Source organism: Aotus nancymaae, unplaced genomic scaffold (genome assembly GCF_030222135.1).
Source record: "Aotus nancymaae isolate 86718 unplaced genomic scaffold, 86718_ANA_hifiasm-v0.15.2.pri h1tg000088l, whole genome shotgun sequence".
Classification (NCBI taxonomy): domain Eukaryota; kingdom Metazoa; phylum Chordata; class Mammalia; order Primates; family Aotidae; genus Aotus; species Aotus nancymaae.
The window spans coordinates 12,193,316-12,218,770 of record NW_026988503.1 but is presented as its reverse complement, the minus strand read 5'-3'; the positions used below and the strand labels follow the sequence as shown (position 1 = coordinate 12,218,770).

At 38.7% G+C, this 25,455-nt stretch overlaps 1 protein-coding gene and 1 pseudogene across 2 annotated transcripts; one reads left to right on the top strand and one right to left on the bottom strand.

The window, feature by feature from the left end:
• The first annotated feature begins 148 nt into the window (after nt 1–148).
• On the top strand, nt 149–22,596 carry MZT1 (mitotic spindle organizing protein 1). Of its 2 annotated transcripts, XM_012442870.2 has the most exons (4): nt 149–251; nt 2,526–2,671; nt 19,292–19,383; nt 20,753–22,596. In XM_012442870.2, the coding sequence occupies exons 1-3, from the start codon at nt 173–175 to the stop codon at nt 19,343–19,345; spliced, it is 279 nt and encodes a 92-aa protein (XP_012298293.1). In that variant the 5' UTR covers nt 149–172; the 3' UTR covers nt 19,346–19,383; nt 20,753–22,596. The 2 variants fall into 2 exon arrangements, with proteins under 2 accessions (XP_012298293.1, XP_012298294.1); XM_012442871.3 differs by lacking the exon at nt 19,292–19,383.
• A 2,126-nt stretch (nt 22,597–24,722) lies between these two features.
• LOC135271617 (large ribosomal subunit protein eL21-like) lies at nt 24,723–25,209 on the bottom strand (annotated as a pseudogene).
• Between the last annotated feature and the right edge of the window lie 246 nt (nt 25,210–25,455).

Sequence of the window (25,455 nt, the reverse complement as noted above, 5' to 3'; positions counted from 1 at the left end):
GCGCAGGAGAACGAGGCTCCAAATTCAAATCAACGCAGCCTCACGCCGGCGGCAAGCGCGAGGGGCGGAGCTTGCCCGGCGTGAGCCGGGACGCGCGGTGTGATTGCCCCGCAGAGAGGAAGGCGCTCCAGTTCCGGGTCAGGCCCTTCTCCCGCCTCCCTCGGCCTCAGTCATGGCGAGTAGCAGCGGCGCCGGGGCGGCGGCGGCAGCCGCGGCGGCGAATCTGAATGCGGTGCGGGAGACCATGGACGGTGAGTGCCCGTTGCGCTCCCTTTACCTTGCTTGCCTTCCCAGAGCCGAGGCCCCCAGGCGGAGCTGAGCCTGGGGAGGACTCTAGGTCCTCCTCCTGTCCCAAACGGCATCTTCAAAGATCTTTGGAAGAGACCTGCCAGGGCTGTAGGACGGATGGCCTTATCCCTTGAGAGTTGTCTCCGCTGCTGCGTAGTTTGTCGCGCGCGTTAGGCGTTCCGGCCCCCTCGTCAGCCCATTGCGCACCGCATCCCTCTCGCGCCCGACCCGGAGTGCCGCGCCCCCTCTATCCCTTGTCCCCGGTCCGCGCGACCCGCCCACTCTCCTGCGGTGACGGCCCCACGCGCCACGCCTACCCCACGCAGTTACCCGTTCCCTTCTGCGCGCCGCGCCCCACTCAATTCCCGCGCGTGTCGTGCGGGGGGCTTCGGGGGTCCCCAGGGCTGAGATCCCGGCGTGGACCAGGGCCAGGTGTTTGGTCACCGCTATGCCTCCTGTCCTTGGCACTTCTGTAGGCGCCGTTAATATCCTGCGAATGAACAAGTTCAGAATTGTCCTAGTTTCCTCTTGAAGCGGGTGACGCCAGTGCTCAAGTGCTGTGGGTGTCGCCTGTTTTTGGTCCGGAGGCACGTGCGAGTGAAGCCTACGGAAGCGTGGCAGAATACTAAATTAGTGTCTTGAGGTTTCCCTCTCTCCACCCTTTAATGTCGGTTCTGCCACTTTATGCCCCTGTGTTGAGCTTGGACTAGATACTTAAACATCGTTTAGCCTGTTTGGCTTTTTTTCTTTAAAATAAAACCATACCTCCTAGAGTTGTTGCGAATATTTAGATAAGGCAACCAGGTAAAAGCATATCCTGGTTGATCAGTTATTTTTCATATTATATCAGATGTCATTTCCCTTGTAGGCTTCTTTCTTTGTCTCCTTTTTACTCATATCCTCCTGTATATGAGTGTGTGATCCATGTTAAATGTTGTCATTTGCAGTGGGCCTAGACATTTTAACTTCACCCAAAGAAGAGAAGGGCTTATATAAATGAAAGGTGACAATGGAATCTTTATCCTACCCAATGCGATAGATAGAAATAGTAATTAAATGGTTGCCCTAACAAAAGGTAGACATGTAAACAATTTGTAGGTATATGAGGATTTACTATGAATAAAGATAGCATCTCAACTGGGTGGGGAAAGCTTAGGTCATTCAATAAATTTTACTGGGGCAACTGGCTCATTTCTGGGAGGAAAAGTTAGATCCTATTTTCCACCCAAACTCCAGGGAGATAAATACTTATTGGGGGGTATTGGGAAATAAACTTTCAAGTGCTGGAAGAGAATACTGGTGGATATAATCTTTGCATGGGGAATAACTTTCTAAGCTTAATGCCAAGGGGAAATGATATAGGAAACAACAGATAATATGTTGACAGTTGACTTAAAATATTCTAAACACTCTGCAAAGTAATCATAAAATTCAATGGAACCAGTGTACTTACAACCTGTAATGGAAGAGATTCTTGGGAAATCACATTGGAAACCAAGTTTCTCTGTTAGTGCTTCTCATATTAAAGACAAAGACTTCTATCAACTACAATAAAATGTAGTACTATACAAATGAAGTTTAAAAAATAGGAGGTTTCATTTTTATTATTAGATTCAACAGACATGATTATGCTGTCAAATTTTTACAAAAGTTTCTAAAAAGTTTTAAAGCCTTAAATTGTAATTTTTTCTCTTTTTTTTGCCTAATGTATGTCAATTCAGCAAGTTAAATATGTATATTACTGACTGAGCAGTTCTGTTTCTAGAAATTTATCCTAAGGAAATAAAATTTAGTATGTACAGATTCTTAATATTATTTAATGTGGGAAACATGAGAGCAGCCTAACACCTAACGGAGTAAACATAGTGTTTCCATCAAATGGAATGATACGCAACTAATGAAACTGCATTTTAAAAGAATACTAAAAAATAAAGTGTTCAGAATTATCCTAATTGTGGTGGATATGTGTTAGATAGATATTAAATGACTGCTAGAATATATACCAAGATGGAAAAGGCAGTTATGTGACATGAAGTTGTAAGTTTATATTTAAGTTTCTAAGATGAAGTAAAGGCAAGACAGTATTACATGCAGATTTCCAAAACCTAGGATGCTATGCTAATTCCCTGGTATTGTGCAGTGATATATAAATTAATAAAAGTACTATGTGCATATTTTTCAATGCCGTAAGCTTTTTTTTTTTTTTTTTTTTAAGTTTTCTTTATATCTTTTTTCAGTTCTGCTTGAGATTTCAAGAATTTTGAATACTGGCTTAGATATGGAAACTCTGTCTATTTGTGTACGGCTTTGTGAACAAGGAATTAACCCAGAAGCTTTATCATCGGTTATTAAGGAGCTTCGCAAGGCTACTGAAGCACTAAAGGTTAGAGATTCCTATTAATTCATTCTAAATAAAGATGCTTCTATTTAGAAAAATATTAATGAAGTTATGGGGAACATCCTTGTTAAACAAGGTTAAACTAACATCCAACACCACCAGAAGACCAGGAGCTAAATAGCATATGTTCATACCACAAAAATTACTACTACCATGGACCATTTTCCCAGAAGTCTCTCTTATTAGAATTGTGCTATGTGGTGAGTAAAACTGTGCCTGCTCCAGAAAAGATATGTTCAAGTCCTAACCTGTGGTCCCAATGAATGTGACCTTATTTAGAAATAATGCCTTTGCAGATATTATCAAATTAAAATGAGGTCACCTTGGATTAAGGTAGATCCTAACCCAATGATAGATGGCCTTATAGGACAAGAGAAATTTGGACACAAATAGCCAAGGAAAGTTAAGAATTTTCTGTGGCCACAAGAAGCTAGAAAGAGGCAAGGAAGGATACTCCCCTAGAGCTGTCAGAGAGCATGACCCAGCTAACACCTTCATTAGGGACTTCTGGCCTTCACATTGTAAATATATTTTTATTATTTTGACCCACCTAATATGTGGTACTTTGTTGCAGTCCCAGAAATCTAATATAGGTTTTGGTTCTGGGAAGTGGGGTGTTGCAGTAGCAAATACTTAAAAATGAGGATGTGGCTTTGGAATTAGGTATTGAATAGAGACTGGAAAGTTTTAAGGTGCTTGATAGAAAAAGACTAGATTTCCTTGAAGAGGAACTGTTGATAGAATGGTGAATGTTAAAGGCAATTCTGGTGAGGGCTCAGGAAGGAGAGAACTGTAGAGAAAGCTTCAGGTTGTTTTTGAGACTACCATTAGGATTAGAATGTTGCTAGAATATAAATGTTAAAAGCACTTTTAGTGAAGACCTAGATGGAAATGAGGAACATTTATTGGACACTAAAAGAAAGGGGATCTTTGTTAGAAAGTGACCAATTGGGCTGGGCAAGGTGGCTTATGCCTGTAATCCCAGCATTATGGGAGGCCAAGGTGGGTGGAACATCTGATGTTAGATGTTTGAGACCAGCCTGACCAACATGGAGAAACCCCGTCTCTACTAAAAATAGAAAATTAGCCAGGCATGGTGGCACATGCCTGTAATCCCAGCTACTTGGGTGGCTGTGGCAAGAGAATCATTTGATCCCAGGAGGCAGAGGTTGCAGTGAGCTGAGATTTCGGCATTGCATTCCAGTGTGGGCAACAAGAGTGAAATACCATCTCAACAAAAACAAAAAAGAAAGTAACAGACTGTGGCTGAATTATGTTCTACTGTTGGAAGGAAAATAGAATATGTAAGCAATGAACTTGGATATTTTGTTGAGGAAATTTCCAAGCAAATTGTGGAAGGTACAGCCTGATTTCTCCTTGCTGCTTAATAATGTGAGAGGAATGAGCAAATTGAGGAAGGACCTGTTAAGAGAAAAGGAACTAGCATTTGAGAATTTAGAAAATTCTCAGCCTCTCTGAATACCATGTTCTGGAGACAGGGCTAAGAGCGTGGCTAGACTTTTGTGAAGAGATTAGGTACGTGATAGAGCCAGTCAACCATCTTGGCACAAACACTGCCAGCTTGGACAGGATGAAGTGAAAGAAGGCTGTCAGATGACAGATTCTTCAGACAAGAAGCTGGCTGATGGAGCTGCTCAGCTGTGAGCCCATGTATTATCCTTCAGGAAAAGGAAAAAGTGACTCCAAGAGTACCTCAGAGACCGGGGGGTGGGGGGCTGCTGCCGCCACCAGGCTTCCAGAGGGCCACCTTTTTTCAAATTCAAATTAACTGCCTTTCTACCTTTTAATTGTTCAGATTGACAACTGAAAACATACCCTGTGTTCTCTCTTGCACAAACTCTCTGATTTAAATGCTTGTGATTATATTTCCCTTTTTATATAGCACTAACAAACCTTGAAGACTAAAACTTTAAGTTAGTTCACCTTAAAACTTGTCCAAAACATGGGCTTACAGAGACAGTCAATGGGGGAAAAAACAAATAAAAACTTCTAATACCTAATGCGAAAGTGACATCTCTTTTATTTTACCTTTAAGAAAGCAACTGTTTAAAACGTGTGATTTATATATCTTTCAGATTATTTTCAAATGAGTTCTTCTTTGTGCTTGTTTTTGTGCTTTTTTAAATCTTTTGATTATTAAATCTAACAAAAAAGGGTAAACCATATTATAGAGGCAAAATGTATCATAAAGAGAATATCTGTGCAACTATCACTGCCAGCACCAGAGAATCCCCCTTGTGCCCCGTCTTCAATCACTAACCTCTCCCTCTTGCCCTCCCCTCCAGTAACTACTATCTTCACTTTTATGGTAAACTCTGTGTTAGTCCATTCTTGAATTAATATAAAGAAATACTTGCTGGGCATGGTGCTCAAGTCTGTAATCCCAGTACTTTGGGAGGCTGAGGCAGACAGAGCACTCGAAGTCAGGAGTTCAAGACCAGCCTGGCCAACATAGTGAAACCCCATCTCTACCAAAAATACAAAAATTCACCAGGCATTATGGTGGGCTCCTGTAATCCCAGCTGCTCAGAAGGCTAAGGCAAGAGAACCACTTGAACCCAAGAGGCGGAGGTGGCAGTGAGCCGAGATTGCACAGTCAGGACGTCAGAGGGAAACTCCGTCTCAAAACAAACAAACAAACAAAAAACCCTAGAGCAGATAATTTGTAAAGAAAAGAGGTTTAATCGGCTCATGGTTTTGCAGACTGTATAGGAAGCATAGTGGCATCTACTTCTGGGGAGGCCTCAGAAAGGTTACAATCACTGTGGAAGACAAAGAGGGAGCAGGCACATCACATGGCAAAAGGAACAAGAGGGAGAGAGCGAGGTGCCGTTTTATGTAACCAGAACTCTTAAGAATTCACTCACTGTGGTGAGTACAGCACCAACAGGATGGTGCTAAACCATTCTTGAGGGATCTGCCCCCATGATTCAGTTGGTTCCTACCGGGCCCCACCTCCAGCATTCCAACATTGGGAATTACATTTCAACATGAAATTTGAGTGGGGACACACATCCAAACTATCATTCCATTGCTGGCCCTTCCCAGATCTCATGTTTTCCTGTCACATTGCAACATACAATCATGCCTTCCCAACAGTCCCCCAAAGTTTTAACTTATTCCAGCATTAACTCAGAAGTCCAAAGTTCTATCTGAGATGAGGCAAGCCCCTTCCACCGATGAGCCTGTCAAATCTAAAGTGAGTTATTTACTTCCAAGATACAATGAGATTATAGATATTGAGTAAACATTCCCATCCCAAAAGAGGGAAATCAACCAAATGAAAGTGGCTACAGGCCTTATACAAGTTCCATCCCAGCAGGGCAGTCATTAAATCTTAAAGCTCCAAAACAATCTCCTTTAACTCTGTGTCCCACATCCAGGACACACTGATGGAAACAGTGTACTCCCAAGGCTTTGACAGCTCTGCCCCTGTGGCTTTGCAGGGTTAAGCCCTCATGGCTGCTCTCATGGGCTGGCATTGTTGAGTGCCTGCAGTTTTTCCAGGCTCAGGGTACAAGCTGTCAGTGGATCTACCTTCTGGGGTTGGAGGATGGTGGCCCTTTTCTCACAGCTCCATTAGGCAGTGCCCCAGTAAGGACTTTGTGTTGGGGCTCCAACCCCATATTTCCCCTCTGCACTGCCCTAGTAGAGGTTCTCCATGAGGTCTCCACCCTTGAAGCAGGCTTTTGCCTAGATATCCAGGCTTTTCCATACATCCTCTGAAATCTAGGTGGAGGCTGCCAAGCCTTAGCCCTTGTACTCTGTGCACCCACAGGCTTGACACCCATTGAAAGCCACCAAGGCTTATGGCTTGCACCCTCTGAAGCAGTGTCCCAAGCTCTACCTGGACCACTCTAAATCATGGCTGGAGCTGGAATGGCTGGGTTGCAAGGAGCAATGTCCCAAGACTATGGAGGGCTGCAGGGCCCTGGGCCTGTCCCATGAAACTATTCTAACCTAGGCCTCAGAGCCTGTAATGGGAAGGGCTGCCTGTTAGATTTCTGAAATGCTATCTAGGCCTTCTACCCATTGTCTCGGCTATCAGCACCTGTCACCTATTTAGATATGGAGTATTCTCTAGCAAGTGGTTCTCTAGCAAGTGGTTGCTCCATAGCCCCTTGAATTCTTCTTCTGAAAATGGGCTTTTATTTTCTACCACATGAACAGGTTGTGCATTTTTCAAACTTTTATGCTCTGCTTCCCCTTTAAGTTCCATCCTTAGGTTATTTCTGTGCTCATGCATCTGAGTACATGCTGTTAGAAGCAGCTGTTTGACATGTTGAGCATTTTACTGCTTAGAAATTTCTTCCACCAGACAACCTAAATCATCACTTTCAAGTCCAAGCTTCCACAGATCCCTAGGACATGGACACAGTGCAGCCAAGTTCTTTGCTAAAGCATAACACACGTGACCTTTGCTCCAGGTCCCAATAAGTTCCTCATTTCCATCTGAGACCTCCTCAGCCTGGACTTCATTGTCCATATCACTATCAGCATTTTGGTCACAACCATTTAACTGGTCTCTAGGAACTTCCAAACCTTCCCTTATCTTCCTTCCAAACTCTTCCAACCCCTGCTCGTTACCTAGTTCCAAAGTTGTTTCCAAATTCTCAGGTATCTTCATAACAAGGCATCTGCTCTTGGTACCAATTTTCTGTATTAGTCTATTCTCATATTGATACGAAGACACACCTGAGAGTAGGTAATTTATAAAGAAAAGGGGTTTAATTGGCTCATGCTTCTGCAGGCTTTACAGAAAACATGGTACTGGCATCTGCTTGGCTTCTGGGAGGCCTCAGGAAGCTTACAGTCATGGCGAAAGGGGAAGTGGAAGCAGGCATGTCACATGGCCAGAGCAGGAGCAAGAGAGGTGGGGAGGGGTGCCACACACTTCTTTGTTTTGTTTGACTTTGTTTTTGAGATGGAGTTTTGCTCTTGTTACCCAGGCTGGAGTGCAATGGTGCGATCTCAGCTTACTGCAACCTCTGCCTCCTGGGTTCAAGTGATTCTCCTACCTCAGCCTCCCAAGTAGCTGGGATTACAGGCATGCGCCACCATGCCCAGCTAATTTTGTATTTTTAGTAGAGCCGGGTTTCACCACGTTGGTCAGGCTGGTCTTGAACTCCCAAACTCAGATGATCCTCCCGCCTTTGCCTCCCAAAGTGCTGGGATTACGGGCATGAGCCACTGTGCCCAGCCTGGTGCCACACACTTCTAAACAATTAGAGTGAGAACTCACCGTCATGAAGGCAGCACCAAGAGGATGATGCTAAACCATCCATGAGGGAATCTACCCCCATGATCCAATCATCTTCCACAAGGCATCGCCTGCAACAGTGGGGATTGTATTTCAACATGAGATTTGGGTGGAGACACATCCAAACTGTATCAAACTCTAATTTAAACTATTGAATTTGGTATAAATGGAATCTTGTAACCATCTTTTTACTGGTTTCTTTCATGTAACATGTGTCTGTGAGGTTTATTTATGTCATGTGTAGCTGTGATTCATTCCGTTTCACTGAATGTGTTTCATTATACAAATACACTATATCCTATCTACTGTGTGGGTTTATTACACATAATGCTGCTTTGAGTATTGTTGTCCGTGATTCTTGATTCATGTATACATGCATTTCTGTTTGGTGTCTGCATAGAAGAAAAATTGCCAAGTCTTAGGTTATGTTTATCTTCAACTTCGACAGATAATTATATCAGCCATTTCAAAAATTATTATATTGATTTATATTTCTACCAGCAGCATATGAGTTTTCTTCTCATCTTTGCCAATTCTTATTATTGTAAGTCTTTTTTCTTAATTTTTTATTTTTCTTTAGTAGAGACGGGGTTTCACCATGTTGGCCAGGCTGGTCTTGAACTCCTAACTTCCATTGATTCCCCTGTCTCAGCCTCCCAAAGTGCTGGGATTACAGGCGTGAGCCACCAAACCCTGCCTGTTTTGTGAGTCTTTTTAATTTTAGTCATTCTAGGTTATCTATGGGTTTCTCATTTTTTAATTTTTGCAGGTGTATTCTAAGTCTCTGTATTTATGGGGTATGTGAGATTTTGATACAGGCATACAGTGTATAGTGATCACATCAGGGTAAACGAGGTATCTATCACCTCAAGCATTTATCCTTTCTTTGTGTTACAAACAATCCAATTTTAGTTATTTTTAAATGTATGATAAGTTATTGTTGAATGTAATAACCCTATGTGCTATCACGTGCTAGATCTTACTCATTCTATCCAACTATATTTTTGGACCAATTAACAATTCCCATTTTCCTCCTCCACCTCCTGACCCCCAGCTACCCTTCCCAGCTTCTGGTAACCATCATTCTACCCTCTGTCTCTATCAGAGTTTTTTTTAATTTTTAGCTCCAATAAATAAATGAGAACATGTGAAATTTATCTTTCTGTGCCTAGCTTTTCATTTAACATTATAACTTCAGTTTCCACCCATATTGTTGGAAATGACAGGATCTCATTCTTTTTTATTCCACCCATATCGTTGCAGATGACAAGATGTCATTCTTTTTTATGTTTGAATAGTACTCAATTCTGTGTAAGAACTACACTTTCTCTTTGTTTGTTTGTTTGAGATAGAGTCTCGCTGTGATGCCCTGGCTGGAGTGCAGTGGCCGGATCTCTGCTCACTGCAACCTCTGCCTTTTGGGTTCAAGCGATTCTCCTGCCTCAGCCTCCCGAGTAGCTGGGATCACAGGTGCCTACCACCATGCCTGTCTAATTTTTGTATTTTTAATAGAGACAGGGTTTTACCATGTTGCCCAAGCTGGTCGCGAACTCCTGGCCTCAAGTGATCCACCCACCTTGGCCTCCCAAAGTGTTGGGATTGCAGGTGTGAGCCACTGTGCCTGCTGAGCTACACATTCTTTATCCATTAATCTGTTGATAGACTCTTAGGTTGCTTTCAAATCTCGGCTGTTGTGAATAGTGCTGCAGTAAACATGGGAGTGCAGATATCGCTTTGATATATTGGTTTCCTTTCTTTTGAGTATATATCTAGCAGTGGGATTGCTGGATCATATGATAGATCTCTTTTTAGCTTTATAAAGAACCTCCATACCATTCTGTAGTGGCTGTATTAATTTATATTCCCACCAACGATGTACAAGGTGTCCCCTTTTTCCACAACCTCACCACCATTTGTTATTGTCTGTCTTGGGTAAAATCTATTTTAATTGGTGTGAGATGATATCTCATGGTAGTTTTTATTTGCATTTCTCTGATCAGTGATGTTGAACACCTTGTCATTAACTGTTGGCCATTTATATGTCTTTTTTTTTTTTCTTTTTTTCCTGCTTCAGCCTCCTGAGTAAGCTAGGATTACAGGTGTGCACCACCATGCCTGGCTAATTTTTGTATTTTTCGTGGAGACTGGGTTTCACTGTGTTGGCCAGGTAGTCTCGAACTCCTGATGTCGTGATGCCTGCCTCAGCCTTCCAAAGTGCTGGGATTACAGGCATAAGCCACCGCCCCCAGCCTCTGTATATCTTCTTTTGAGAAATGTCTGTTCAGACCTTTTGCTCATTTTTTAATCAGATTATTAGATTGTTTCTTATTAAGTTGTTTGAGCTCTTTATATATTCTGGTTATTAATCCCTTGTCAGATGGATAATTTGCAAATATTTTCTCCCACTTTGTGAGTTGTCTCTTCACTCTGTTCATGGTTTCCTTTGCTGTGCAGAACCTTTTTAACTTGATGTGATTCCGTTTGTCCATTTTTGCTTTGGTCGCCTGTGTTTATGGGGTATTACTTAAGAAATCTTTGCCAAAATCGATGTCCTAGAGTTTCCCCAGTGGTTGTTTTTTTTTTTCCCCCATAGTTTCATAGTTTGAGGTGATAGATTTGTCTGTAATCCATTGTTTTGTATATGCTGAGAGATAGAGGTCTAGTTTATCTAGTTTCTTTCTTCTGCATGTGGATGTCCTGTTTTCCCAGTACCATTTATTGAACAGATTGTCTTTTCCCCAGGGTATATTCTTGGCATATTTGTGGAAAATGAATTCACTGTAGTTGTATTGATTTACTTCTGGGATCTCTCTTCTGTTCCATTGGTCTGTGTGTCTGTTTTTATACCAGTACCATGCTGTTTTTGTTACTATAGCTCTGTAGTGTAAAGTCAGGTAATGTGATTCCTCCAGTTTTGTTCCTTTTACTCAGGATAGCTTTAGCTATTCTGGGTCTTTTGTGGTTCCATATAAATTTTAGGATTATTTTTTTCTACTACTGTGAAGAATGTCATTGGTATTTTCATAGGGATTGCATTGAATCTGTAGATAGCTTTGCCAGTATGGACATTTTAACAGTATTGATTCTTCCAGTTGATGAATATCAATTTTTGCATCAGTGTTTTATAGTTTTCATTGTAGAGATCTTTTACTTCTTTGGCTAAGTTTATTCCTAGGTATTTTATTGGTAGCTATCATATTTGGGATGACTTTCTTGATTTCTTTTTCAGATTGTTCACTGTTGGCATATAAAAATGCTATGAATTTTTTGTGTTCATTTATATCTTGCAACTTTACTAAATTTATCAGTTCTGGTAGTTTTTTGGTGGAGTCTTTATGTTTTCCCAAATATAAGATCCTATCATCTGAAAACAAGGATAATTTGACCTTTTCCTTTCCAATTTGGATGTCGCTTCTTTCTCTTGACTAATTGCTCTAGCTGGGAGTTCCACTATGTTGTTGAATAACAGTGATGAAAGTAGGCATTCTTGTGTTTAAACTGTTAGAGAAAGGCTTTCAGTTGTTCCTGTTTAGTATGATAACTAGCTGTAGATCTATTATATATGGTTTTCATTGTCTTATGTTCCTTCTATCCCCTGCTTTTTTAGGGTTTTTATCATGAAGGAATGTTAAATTTTATCAAATCCTTTTTTAGCATTAGTGGAAAGGATCATAATTGTTTTTGTTCTTCACTCTGCTGATCTGATGTATGACATCAATTGATTTGTGTATGTTGAACTATCCTTGCATTCTTAGGAAAAATTCCACTTGGTGATGATGAATTATCTCTTTAATGTGTTGTTCAATTTAGTTTTCTAGTATTTTGGTTTGGTTATTTGCCTCAATGTTCATCAGATCTATTGGCCTATAGGTTTCTTTTTTTTAAATGTATCTTTGGTTTTAGTATTAGAATAATACTGGCTTCAAAGAATGACTTTGGAAGCATTCCCTCTTCCTCTGTTTTTAGAATAGTTTCAGTAAGATTGGTATTGATTTTTCTTTAAATGTTTGGTAAAATTCAGCAGTGAAGCCGTCAGATCCTGGGATTTTCTTTGCTGGGAGACTTTTTGTTATGCCTACGATCTAATTACTTGTTATTGGTTTGTTCAGGTTCTGGATTTCTTCTTGTTTCATATTGGGTAGGTTGTATGTATCTAGGAATTTTATGTTTTCCAATTCATTGGCATATAGTTGCTCATAGTAGCCACTAATGGCCTTTTGAATTTCTTTTTTAAATTTTTGTTAATTATGTTTTTATTTAAATGGGTTTGGGGGGAACAGGTGGTATTTGGTTTATTTGGTTATATGCATAAGTTCTTTAGTGGTGATTTCTGAGATTTTGGTGTACCTGTCACCCAAGCAGTGGATACTGTACCCAATGTTTTCCATAGTGGTTGTTGGTTGTACTAGTTTACATTACCACCAACAGTGGAAAAGTGTTCCCTTTTCACACATCCATACCAACATCTATTATTTTTTGATTTTTTGATGTGGCCATTCTTGCAGGAGTGAGCTGGTATAGCATTGTGGTTTTGATTTGCCTTTCCCTGATTGTTAGTGATATTGGGCATTTTTTCATATGTTAAGTTGTTTATTTGAAGTTTTTCTACTTTTTTGATTAGGCCCCTATTGCTATAAACTTTCTTCTTAATACTGGTTTTGTTGTATCCCATATGTTTTAGTATGTTGTGTTTCCATTTTCATTTGTTTGGAGAAATTTTTCAGTTTCTTTTTTAGTTTCTTCATTGAGTGGTCATTCTAGGGCACATTGTTTAATTTCCATGTTTGTATAGTTTTCAAAATTCCTGTTATCAATTTCTTATTTTATTTCATTGTGGTTAAAGTTGATATTTTTTTTTTTGTATTTTTTTTATCATTTGTTTTGTGGCTCAGCATATGGCCAATCCCTTGTAATGAGGCCTGTGCTGAGGAGAAGAACGTGTATTCTGTAGCCATTGGATGAAGTATTCTGTAAATATCTACTTGGTCTATTGTGCAAATTGTTCGGTATTCCTTTGTCATTTTTCTGTCTGGGAGATCTATCCAATGCTGAAAATGGATTGACAGTTTCCAGCTATTATTGTATTGGAGTTTGTCTCTATCTTTAGCTCTAATAATTTTTGCTTTATATATCTGGGTCTCCAGTTTCGGTGCATATCTACTTACCATTGTTATATATCCTCTTGTTTAATTGACCCCTTTATCATTATATAATAACCTTGTTTGTCTATTGTCTTGCAGTCTATTTTTCTCTGATACAAGGATAGCTCCTCCTTTTCTTTGTTTCCATGGAATATCTATTTCCACCCCTTTATTTTCAGTCCGTGTTTCTTTATCAGTGAAATGTGTTTTGTAGGCAACAGATTGTTCGGTGTTTTTTTGTTTGTTTGTTTTTTTGTTTGTTTTTTGTTTTTGAGACGGAGTTTTGCTCTTGTTGCCAGGCTGTAGTGCAGTGGCGCAATCTCGGCTCACCACAACCTCCGCCTCCCAGGTTCAAGCGATTCTCCTGCCTCAGCCTCCTGAGTATCTGGGATTATAGGCATGCGCCACCACGGCTGGCTAATTTTGTATTTTTAGTAGAGATGGAGTTTCTCCATGTTGGTCAGGCTAGTCTCGAACTACTGACCTCAGATGATCTGCCCGCCTTGGCCTCCCAAAGTGCTGGGATTACAGGCCTGAGCCACTGCACAGGGCCTGTAATTGAGTCAGGCACTCCATGTCTTGATTGGAAAGTTTAGTCCATTTACATTCAACGTTGTTATGATAATTAAGGACTTCCTACTGCCATTTTATTTGTTTTCTGATTGTTTTGTGGGCTTCTCTTCCTTCTTTCCTTCCTTCCTGTCTTTGTTTTAGTGAAGGTGATTTTCTCTGGTAATATGTTTTAATTTCTCGCTTTTTATTTTTTGTGTATCTGTTGCATGTTTTTTGATTTGAGGTTCCCATGAGGCTTGCAGATAAAACCTTATAACTGTTACTTTAAACTGATGAGAAAACAGGTTGTATAAACAACAAACAGAATACTAATAAAAACTTACAGTTTGTCTCCCCACTTTTTAACTTTTTATTTCTATTTGTATGTTGTACTGTGTGTGTCTTGAAAAGTTGTAGTTACTATTTTTTACTGGTTCATTTTTTAGGCTTGCTACTCGAGATATGAATAGTTTACATACTGCAATTACAGTGTTCTAATAGTCTGTGTTTTTCTGTGTACTTACAATGGCTGGTGAGTTTGGTACCTTCAGGTGATTTCTTACTGCCTATTAATGCCCTCTTATTTCAGAATGACGAACTTCCTTTAGCATAATGTAGGGCAGATCTATTGATGAAATCCCTTAGCTTTTGTTTGTCTGGAAAAGTCTTTATTTCTCCTTTATGTTTGAAGGATATTTTCACTAGATATACTCTTTAAATATGTCTTGCCACTCTCTTCTGGCTTGTAAGGTTTCCATTGAGAAGTCTACTGTCGGACATATTGCAGTTTCTGTTATTTGCGTCCAGTAGTACCAAATATTAAACACATTTAATAAAGAGATCTTCCAAACAGGCTTTGTGTGGGCAACAAGGCTGTTTTATTTCGTGCTTGGGTGCAAGTAGGCTGAATCTGAGAAAGGACAGGCAAAGGGATTAGGGGTGTGAATTGGTTTTATAGGTTGGGGCAATTTTGGTGGGGGGCAGGGTGTTAAAGAGTAAGATTAGTTACAGTGGTGGGGGTAGGGGCAAGGAGTGTACGTTACTATAAGTTCAGTTACGATTAGGGACAATGGCCAACTGGCCAATGCAGGCCAGGGGTGGGGGGCGATCAGCTGTGGCAGGCAGGACTTAAGACTTTCTGGGTCCAGGCTTGTACATGGAGGCCTGACAGTTTCTTTGTATGTTCTTTGTTTTCTCTTGCTGCTTTTAGGATCCTTTCTTTATCTTTGAACTTTGGGAGTTTGATTATTAAATGTCTTGAGGTAGTCTTATTTGAGGTTAAATCTGTTTGGTATTCTATAACCTTCTTGCACTTGAATGTTGATAACTTTCTCTTGGATTAGGAAGTTCTCCCATATTGTCCCTTTGAATACTCTTTCCACCCCAGTCTTCCTCTCAACTTCCTCTTTGAGGCCAGTAACTCTTAGATTTGCCCTTTCCAGACTCTTTTCTATAGAAAAGATTTTGTAGGCATACCTCTTCCTTTTTCAATTTGTTTTATTTTGTCCCCCTGACTATGTATTTTCAAATAGCTTGTCTTCAAGCTCACTATTTCTTTCTTCCGATTAAGCAGTTTGCCGTTAAGAGACTCTGATATATTCTTCAGTATGTTAATTGCATTTTCAGCCCAGAATTTCTGCTTGATTCTTTTTAATTATTTTGATCTCAAGGATTAGTCATTAATATTTTATAGCTCATTTGGTGGTGTTGTGTTTTTCTGGATGGTTTTGGTGCTTGTGGATGTTTCTCAGCGCCTGGTTCTTATGAGGTGCTTTTTTGTATGGATAGTTGCTTCATTTGATGTTCCAAGCAGGGGAGGAGGCACAATTGCTGCAGGCTTCTTTTCAGCCATCTTGCTCCACCTCCACCCTCGCATTTGGTTTTATTTGTATTTCTCTGGGTCCCAATGAGATTAAGTTTATTTTTGCATGTTTATTAGCCATCCTCTTTTGTGATATATCTTTTTGAGTCACTTTCCCATTTCTTTGCATAGTCTGTCCTTTTCTTTTTGATTGGCAGCCCTTTAAATATTCTAGCTATAAACCCTTTGTCAGATGTGCATGTAAAGTTTCAAATGTTTTTAATCGTGTATTTTTTAGAGTTTAAACACTACTGAAATTTTCTATTTCTTTTTTAACTCAAACCTATGGCTTTCATATGGCAGAAGGAAAAATAACTGAATAATAAAAATAGCTATTATTTATGTGAATACTTTTTTCATGCTGTATGTTCTGCAGGCTTCACTGGCATTATTTCCTCTATCATTACAACAGTGATAACTACTACAGTTTGTGCATTCCTAATCTCAAAATCCAATATGCTCCAAAATCTGAAACATTTTGAGTTCCAACATGATGCTCAAAGGAAACCCTTATTGGAGCATTTCAGATTTTCTAATTAGGGATGCTCAGTCAGCAAATACAGTCAGTCATCTGTATTTGTGGGTTCTGCATCCATGGATTCAACCAGCTGTGGATCAAAAATATTTTGGGAGCAGGGGGAAGGAGAGTTGTGTCTGTGCTAAAAAGGTACAGACTTTTTTCTTGCCATGATTCTCTAAACAATACAGGATAACGACTATTTACATAGTGTTTACATTGTGTTAGGTATCACATTAATCCAGAGGTGATGTGAAGTATATGGGAGGATACATGTAGGTTAAACGCAAATACTATACCCGTTTATAAAAGGCATTTGAGCATCTGTGGACTTTAGTATCTGTGGGGTGGGGATAGGGGGAGTCCTTGAACTAATAATTCACCACGGATACCAAGGGACAACTTTAATGAAAACTTTCCAAAATTTCAAAACATCTAAAATCAGAAACAGTTTTGGTCCCAAGCATTTCCAACAAGCAATACTTATGCTGCTATTAGTAGTTCACTGCTAAGGAAACTGAAGCTTTTGGTGACTTAATTTACTTATTTTAAGAACTTTACAGTTACTGATTGACCTGAGATTTGAACTTGGGCTGTCTGACTTCAGAGTTGTTAACTACTGAGTTTTCTCCTCCAGTAAATCTCAAGAATACCTGAGCTAGCAGTTTAGGAAAAGATGAAGTGGTTATTAGAAACGAAACAGTCATTGGACTTTAGCAATTCCCTGATTTAATATTATCTAATAACTCTGTTAATAAAAATAGAGGAGTATTATAGTCTTTTTTTTTTTTTTTTGAGTCGGAGTTTCGCTCTTGTTACCCAGGCTGGAGTGCAATGGCGCGATCTCGGCTCACCGCAACCTCCGCCTCCTGGGTTCAGGCAATTCTCCTGCCTCAGCCTCCTGAGTAGCTGGGATTACAGGCACACGCCACCATGCCCAGCTAATTTTTTGTATTTTTAGTAGAGATGGGGTTTCACCATGTTGACCAGGATGGTCTCGATCTCTTGCCCTCGTGATCCACCCGCCTCGGCCTCCCAAAGTGCTGGGATTACAGGCTTGTATTATAGTCTTTTATCAATATATTTCTGAAATTTTTGAGGGGAAGATTTATTTAGTACACATCTGCCACAACTGCAAGAGTTTTTGTTTTACTGTGCTTGAGTTTGAAAGGGAATGAATGTAATAGGAAGATATTTTTGTTTTGTACTAAGTTTGAGTGTGTATAAGAGACCCAGAGTCAAACCTAGCTGAGGCAGGTGACTAACAAGTTCTTTGGCATAGCATTTTCTTAGGCAAAATATGACCTAAGATATTAGGATAGGCAGTTCAGAAGTGCCAGTTTAACGTAGCCTTTTCCGCTTTCAGCATACTAGTTATTCTGCATCCAGTGGGCCATAGTAAGGTGTGGGAGGTAAAATCAGTAAGATGAACACATCAGAAAGTGTGGACTATTTGAATGGAAAATCTATCTCTCACGTACACAAAGCCTCTTAAAATGCATTTCTCCTATGATCTAAAACCAGTATACCAGCATCTCATTAAAACTAGGGTGTTTCAGCTAGGCATGCTAGCTCACGCATGTAATTCCAGCACTTTGGGAGGCCAAAGCAGAAGGATCACTTGAGGCCAGGGGTTCAGGAGTGCCTTGGACAACACAGTGAGATCCCATCTCTACAAAACACTTATTTTAATTAGCTGGATATGGTGGTACCTGTAGTTTTGGCTATTCAGGAGGATGCCCTGAGCCCAGGCGTTTGAGGTTGCAGTGAGCTGTGATTGTGCCACTGCACTCCAGCCTGGGCAAAAGAGTGGAAAAAACAACAACTAGGGAGTTCCTAGCAAAGAAGTATTTATTAGAACTTGTTTTTTTGAAGTAATTCACATAATTATATAATTTTTATGAAAGTGATACATCCTTATAATTTAAAGCTATTTAATTCAGAAAATACAAAAAATAATAAAAATTACTCAAGATTACCAAAGAGATAACCTGAGATAATGTTTGGTAGACATCATTTCAGATAGTATCATGCTATTTTAAAAATAAAAGTGTTATACTTGATTTTAGCGAATTAAAAAAGAGTAACTAATTAATTTACGCTTCTCTCTGGACTAAGTCTGTTTTCCCATATTGCCATTTGGGACAGAAGTGGAGAGCTGGTGGATTCAGCTGAGCACTGACCCTCTCCTCCCTTTCCTTGACAACCCTTTATTGGCTTTACAAGCATAAGATTCTTCTCCTGGCCTTGTGTGGTTGCTGTGAATGAATTTTTCTTGCTCTCTTTTTGTTGTTGTTAATTTCTTATGGTTTTAAATTTAGGGTAAGGAGAAATTGTTCCTTCTGTGTTCTATCTTTATCTAGAATTCCTGGCATATAGACTTTAACTGTATGGTATTTATTGTCTCTATTTTAGAATATGTGGAATAACAAATCAAGGATATCTTGAAATGTTGCAAAAAACTGTTGGTCTGAGACATTACTTTTTCTTTTGCTCTTTGGTTAACTATGTAGAAAATAGTAACTATTTTTTGTTAATTGTTTTGCTTTTTACTTTCACAGATTTGTATATTGTATATTGATGTGGTCTAAGTCATTTATAGTAAAAGTGGTTAGCTATCCTGATCACATAAGTTACTCAACAGCAATAAGTAGGCCACCTTATGTGCATCTCCCACAGCATAAATATAGGACTGCTAATTAAGTGCATTTTATTAGTGATTCTTTATTGACATTGAATTTTTATATTATCTCCTTAGTGCTAGGATTTATGTGTAAGCAGTCATCTACATATTGTAATTGAGAAGTTTTGAGCAAAACTTACTTTTCTGTATCTTCTATTTTAGTCCTGTGGACTGAGCCTTGCCCTTTCTCTTGCAGATGTCCTGTACTGTTACTAATACTTTAATATAAACCTGTCATGTGTCCCTGTGTAGGCAGGTCTGCAGCATGAGGATTTTGGAGCTGTAGAATTTGGAGTTAGGAGAGGAATGAAGGATTCAATACATCCTCTTTTCCCACTCATCTTCCCAAGGGGGTGAGTTAACTCTTGCACAGAAAAGGAAAGTTTGGAAGAGAAGAGGACTACTAAAGCAGATTTTTCCCAGGGCTGATCGTTGCCAATGTTTGCAGTCTGTAGAGGCAACTGGTAACAACTATATAGCTATCTCTAGGATGCTTTTGCTGCCCTTTCAGATAGAAAGTTCTGCATTTTTGTATAACATGAACGTCATAGCATTGCTTACTTTGTTTAGGTGAAAATACTTGTGTCATTGTATATTGGAGGAGGACTTCCAAAATTAATATGAAAATGGAATGGGACAAGAGAAATTGCATTTGAATTAAGGTATCTTAATTAAAAAAACAAGTACGTATATGATTTTAAGTCTTCTTTGAATTAGGTAATGCTGAGAATGGAGTTAAGGAGATAACAGAGTGCCTAAAGGGTATGTGGCTAAAGCTAATATAGGAACCTATAAGGAAAGAAAGAAGTAACAAATGTTTTAGAACAACAGAATTTTTCAAGCTAGGTTTTAATTCTCTTGAATAGTAGGCCCAGAAGAGGGAAAGAGTAATTTATAATAGGACTGTGAGCCAATTATATAGAAAAACAAGTTGGTTCTGTTGGCTGCATAGAGAAAGTTTCAGCTTTATTTCAGGTTGTATTATCTACAGTTTTCTCAGTATTTTAAGGTGTTTTTATAAAAGAGCTCTGAACTTAGACCTAAAAGCAGGTTTTAATTGGGAGTTAGAAAGGGCCAGGTGCAGTGGCTCACCTGTAATCCCAGCACTTTGGTAGGCTGAGATGGGTGGCGTGCTTGAGCTCAGGTGTTTGAGATCAGCCTGGGCAAGAAGGCGAAACCTTGTCTCTACTAAAAATTAAAATAATTAGTCAGGCATGGTGGTGGCATGTGCCTGTAGTCCCAGCTACCCTGGAAGCTGCAGTGAGAGGATCACTTGGTCCCTGGAGACGGAGGTTGCAGTGAGCCGAAATTGCACCACTTCACTCCAGCCTGGGTGACAGAGTGAAACCCTATCTCAAAGGGAAAAAAAGGAGTTAGAAAGGTAAATAAAATTAAAAGACTAACCTGTATTTCTAAAACTAAACTTATTTAAAATTCTATCACTTTTATATTGACATTAAGAAATTACTTTTTAGGTAGGATGATAGTATGGTGATTTTTTTTAAGTCTCTAGAAATAACTTATCAAAACATTTATTGATATGCTATCTTGGAATTTCTTCGGAATCCTCTGGGAAAGAATAGTAGTTAGGGGTGTAGATGAGACAGGATTAGATGTTCATTATTCATCTTTTGCTCTTGTTCTCTCCACTCTGTAGCATGAAAGATCTTTTTCATTCTTAATCCCTTTTTCACACTATAATAAAACATACAGAAACACAAACTGATGAAGTCTATGGGAACAGGTCTGCCATAGGTTAATGTTTCAAGTAGCAGTATGTTTTTACATATGCTCTTAACTATTATTTTAGGTGATAGAACTATTTTCCACTGCTAGACTATGGACTATTAACTGTATGGTCAAAAGGTAGTCCTGATACATATAGCAAAACATGAAAAGCACGGCATTACCATGATTCTGTTATATGGGGAATAGTTGTTTGTTAATGACAGTGCAGTATTGACAAATTTATCTTCATGATGCCTCTTTTTCCATGGTTTTATTATAATGAATCTTACTTTCTTGTTCTAGGCTGCTGAAAATATGACAAGCTGACTTTCTGGAGAAATTCTGATGAGATATGTCAAGCTCTGCAAGAGGATTTGAAGATTGCATTGTAGTCAAGAATGTACAATGAAATTACTGCATGCAGCAGTGTAGAAAAATTTTCCTTTTTAAAAGAATTATAAAACCATAGCTTTATAAATCAGTGGAAAGTGGCTTACAGAGAGAACTATCAGATGTGTTTACATCACATCTTATTCACTTTTTTTAACGGCTCTAATGCTTTGGCATTGCTCCGTTCATATTTGTGTATTCCTTATTTATAGCTCTGATAGCTTTAATTTTCTAAGCAGTCTGTCTATCAGATGTGCACATCTGCTGTGCCTGGTTGAAGTATAGTGGAACCCATCAGTAGTAATGTGTAGTAGTTATGACTTGTTGACATTTCCATTATAAACTTTAATTTTGAATTGTTTATGCATTATAACTGTGGATTTATATTGTATTGGGCTGAAAGTTGACAGGATTTCGGCCACCATTTATGAATTTTGATTTAGATTCATTATGTATATCAGAATCTTGTTTTTTAAATAAGAGCATAGAAAACATTTCTTGTAAAACAAAGAATATTTAGTTTTTTAAACAGTTTGTTGGGCAGCTAATAGTGTGAACCGGGTCATTTTTGTATATAATTAAACTTTTAGAAACTTGGATTTTAAAAGTAACGACAATGCTTAGGTTAGTATTGTTGGTAATTTGAATTATTTACATCTAATGAGGCTGTTAGTTGAGAATGTGTTCTTAAAGTTTTATACCCTATAAATGGAGGCCTAAAAAAATAATATGTAAAATGAAACATAGCAAACATGCAAAATTCGTATTTACTTTTATTACATAAAAATAATTTTTGAGTCTTACCTAATAAATCTTGATTGCTTATTTAATAAATTATTAGATGGGTGATGTGTTTCAAAAGATATTTGCTGTTATTTGAAGAAATAAGGACAGTTATTAACATAACTAAACAATCAGATACTCTATATTAGGAATCATAAGTATGGCTTTTTTTTTAACCTTCTTAACGGATTATAAGTATGGCTTTTTGAAATTGTATGTCTTTATTTTTGCCCTTAAAATTTTAACTTGTCAAAATGAAGATTCAAAGATAAATTTTAGAAAATGTAGAATAGTATTGATTCTGTTCCTGTAACAGAATCTCAGTGGAGTTTTTTTGCAAAACTAATATGGATTTAATCTGATTTTATTACTTCTTAAATTTTAGATTTTGTTAGGTACCATTTAAATGATTATACAAGCATTCCCTCTTTAGTAGCATTTTTTGTTTTCCAGACAAGCTGAAGTGGTTTTAATAAGATTTAGTAATATTTAAATAGCAACCTTCTCAGCTATTTTTTTTTAATCTAGAATTTTGTCCATTTTGACTTTTTAAATGTCTGGCATCTTTACCAAGTGAACTGGAAGGTCTGTTACTGGTAGAACAGGTTGAGGAGGCAGTAGGAATTTGTGAAAAGTCATTTGATGGTTAATAAAACACTACAAATACTATCTGTTATTTATAAAATCATAACACTTTTGTCAAACTCCAAAATTTGTATATACTTTCAGGCCATAGAAGTTGATAGTATTATTTATGACTTTGTAGACTAAGTTATTTATGTATGAAACAAAGCAGGAAAATATGTTGAGAAGGGATCGTGTTTACAGAGGACTCCTTTAATGTGTCACATTTTAAAAATGTAAACATATATTTTTAATGCATACTTAAGTAATATTTAAGAAACTAAACAAAATGATAAAATTGCAGTGTTGTGCTTGTTATCAATGACAAAAATAAAACCCTTTTGGTGGTATTGGCCTGTACTTTTGTTGTAATATATGCTTTTGTTAATTCAAGTTGTGTTTCTATAGGGCAAAAGATACAGAACATAAAATTTACCATTTTCATCTTTTTTTTTTTGAGACGGAGTCTCACTCTGTCACCCAGGCTGGAGTGCAGTGGTGCGATCTCAGCTTACTGCAACCTCTGCTTCCTGGGTTCAAGCGATTCTCCTGCCTCAACTCCCAAGTAGTTGGGATTACAGGCGCCCGCCACCCTACCTGGCTAATTTTTTGTATTTTTAGTAGAGACAGGGTTTCACCATGTTGGCCAGGCTGGTCTTGAACCTCCTGACCTCAGGTGATCCACCTGCCTCAGCCTCCCAAAGTGCTGGGATTACAGGCGTGAGCCACCACACCTGATCCTTTTTAACCATTTTTAAGTTTCACAGTTTAGTGACATTGAGAATATTCACATTGTATTGTAACTATCACTATTGTCCATCTCTAGAACTTTCTTATTATCCCAAACTGAAGTTCTGTACCTGTTTAGCACTAACTCCCCATTGCTTCCTCCTCCCAGCCCCTGGTAAACATTTTCCTACTTTTTGTCAATGAATTTGACTCTTCTAGATACCTCATGTAAGTTGAATCCTATTTGTCCTTTTGTGTCCATCTTATTTTACATAGCATGTTTTCAGGATCTATCCATGTTATAACATGTATCCAGATTTCCTCTTTAAGGATGAATATGTCTCTCATATATATATGTGTGTGTGTGTGTATATATATATATATATATATGAGAGACAGGTATTAGTTTATATATATATATGGTGGACATTGGAGTTGTTTCTAACTTTTGGCTATTGTGAAAAGGCTATTAGCAGTAGCAACAATGTTATGGACATTGGTATACAAATACCTGTTCAGGTCCTTTTTGTCAGTTGTTTGGAGTCTATACCTAGAAGTGGAATTGCCAGCTTTTGAACATTCTTCAAGGTTTGACTTTAATTCTGTAGGCATTAGAGAAAGGAGAAGATATGATCAAGCTTTTTTGGGAGTCACTTTACTAGTGACATGTAAGCTGGATTTGAGCAGCGGGAGACTGGAAGCAGAGACTAGTTAGAAACTATGGCAGTAACCCAAGCCTAAATGCTCCATCAGGGTAGGTTTAAGAGACATTACAAAAAAAACAAAAAACATGGGACTTAGTGACAGGTTATGGGGAAAATAGAGATGAAAATAAGGTGACTGAGTTTCTTAGTGACAGGTTATGGGGAAAATAGAGAAGAAAATAAGGTGACTGAGTTTCTAAACCTGGGTAACAAAGATGTGATTATCAGCAAATGGAAATCAAGAGGGAATCTAATTTTCCCAGAAAAAATGATTTTTATTTGAAGAATATTGTGTTTAACATATATATTAAATCTTAACCCTTGCCAGTCTTCCAAAGACCCTTGCCCATCTCCATTGTTTCATCCTACAGCATTACCACTTTCTAACATAGTATACAATTTACTTAGTTATATCTATTAATATAAATAAATAGACCTCTACCTGAAAGAGCCCCACAAGGGCAGGGATTTTTCTTTGTTGCTTCCATCGATGTAGCTTAAGTATCTTGATGAGTGCCTAGCACATAATAAATAAATACATGTTGGCTGAATGAATGGATAGACTGGGCATCCAGGAAACAAGAGGTACCATGTGATTGATTGAAAAATAAGTAACATTGAGAACTTGCTGCATGCAAGGCACTGGTTTTGGTGCTTTGAATATATTAAATTGTTTAATCTTTGGGCTTACAGCAACCACAGGACGTAGATAGCATCATCCCATTACAGGTCAGGAAGGTAAGGCACAAAGTGATAATACAACTTAAATCTCAGAAGTGGTAGAGCGATGATTTGAACACTGGTAAACTGAGTCTGGAGCCCACACAACTTACAACAAAAAGATCTCTCTTTTATGAAATTCAGTGTTGGGCTCATATGTATCAGATTGGAATACTGTAAATGTTGTAAAAAATGTGGTGCATCTGACAGCCCTAAATAGCACTCTCAGGAAATCTGTTAACAAATGTCACTCTGGATACTCTGTCCATTAGAATAGAGCAGATTTTTTTTTTTTATAGCCCAGAGGTCTTTTATTTCAATATCTATTGTGCCATGAATTCATAGGGAATAGGTTCCAGCAGCTCAGACTCCTTCCCATTGGTTCTCACACAGTGTGCTGCTCTGGCTGGGGCAGGCTGGCGCTTCAGTTGCACCGAGGTACCTTTCTATTTGGCTGCTTTCTTTTTCTGATTATTTTCCTTCATACGTTTCAGGAAGCTGTCTCAGCTCTTAGAGTGCTTAATGTGTTCAATACACACATTAATTCTCTTGGCAAGAATCTTGCCCTTAACTTGTTTACAGCACTGCCAGCAGCATGCTGTGTAGCATCGTAGACTCTTCCAGTTTTGCTGTGGTAACACCTGTGGGCATTCTTTTCTGAACAGTACTCATTCTCTTGACGTCTACGATACCACCTTTTTTTTGTAGATTTCGCATATACGTGGCCGAAGGAACAACTCCATGTTTTCTAAAAGGCCTAGAGAACATGTTGCAGGTGCCTCTCCTCTTTCCCTTTGTGTTCGTCATTTTGGCGAATTAGTGGAAGATGGCGGTTCCAGCCGAAAGGTCAGAATATTGCGGTATCATAGCTCCACAGCAGCTGAGTGGACATGCAGGCATGTTATAGCAGAAGCAGTCCACACTATCCCCTCCGATTGCCTAAAGCCGTAAATTGCCAGATGTACACTTGAAGAGTTACATCAAAAGCCTTTAAAGAGGTTTTTCAGATAATTATGCTTTCACATATGTGGGAAAACTATTTCACCTGTTAAAAAC

Excerpts from the sequence above, each read along its gene's own strand:
- MZT1 (XM_012442870.2), top strand. The coding sequence starts at position 173 with ATGGCGAGTAGCAGCGGCGCCGGGGCGGCGGCGGCAGCCGCGGCGGCG. Across the intron at positions 252-2,525 it reads GGTGCGGGAGACCATGGACG|TTCTGCTTGAGATTTCAAGA; the intron begins GTGAGTGCCCGT and ends ATCTTTTTTCAG. Across the intron at positions 2,672-19,291 it reads AGGCTACTGAAGCACTAAAG|GTGAAAATACTTGTGTCATT; the intron begins GTTAGAGATTCC and ends TACTTTGTTTAG.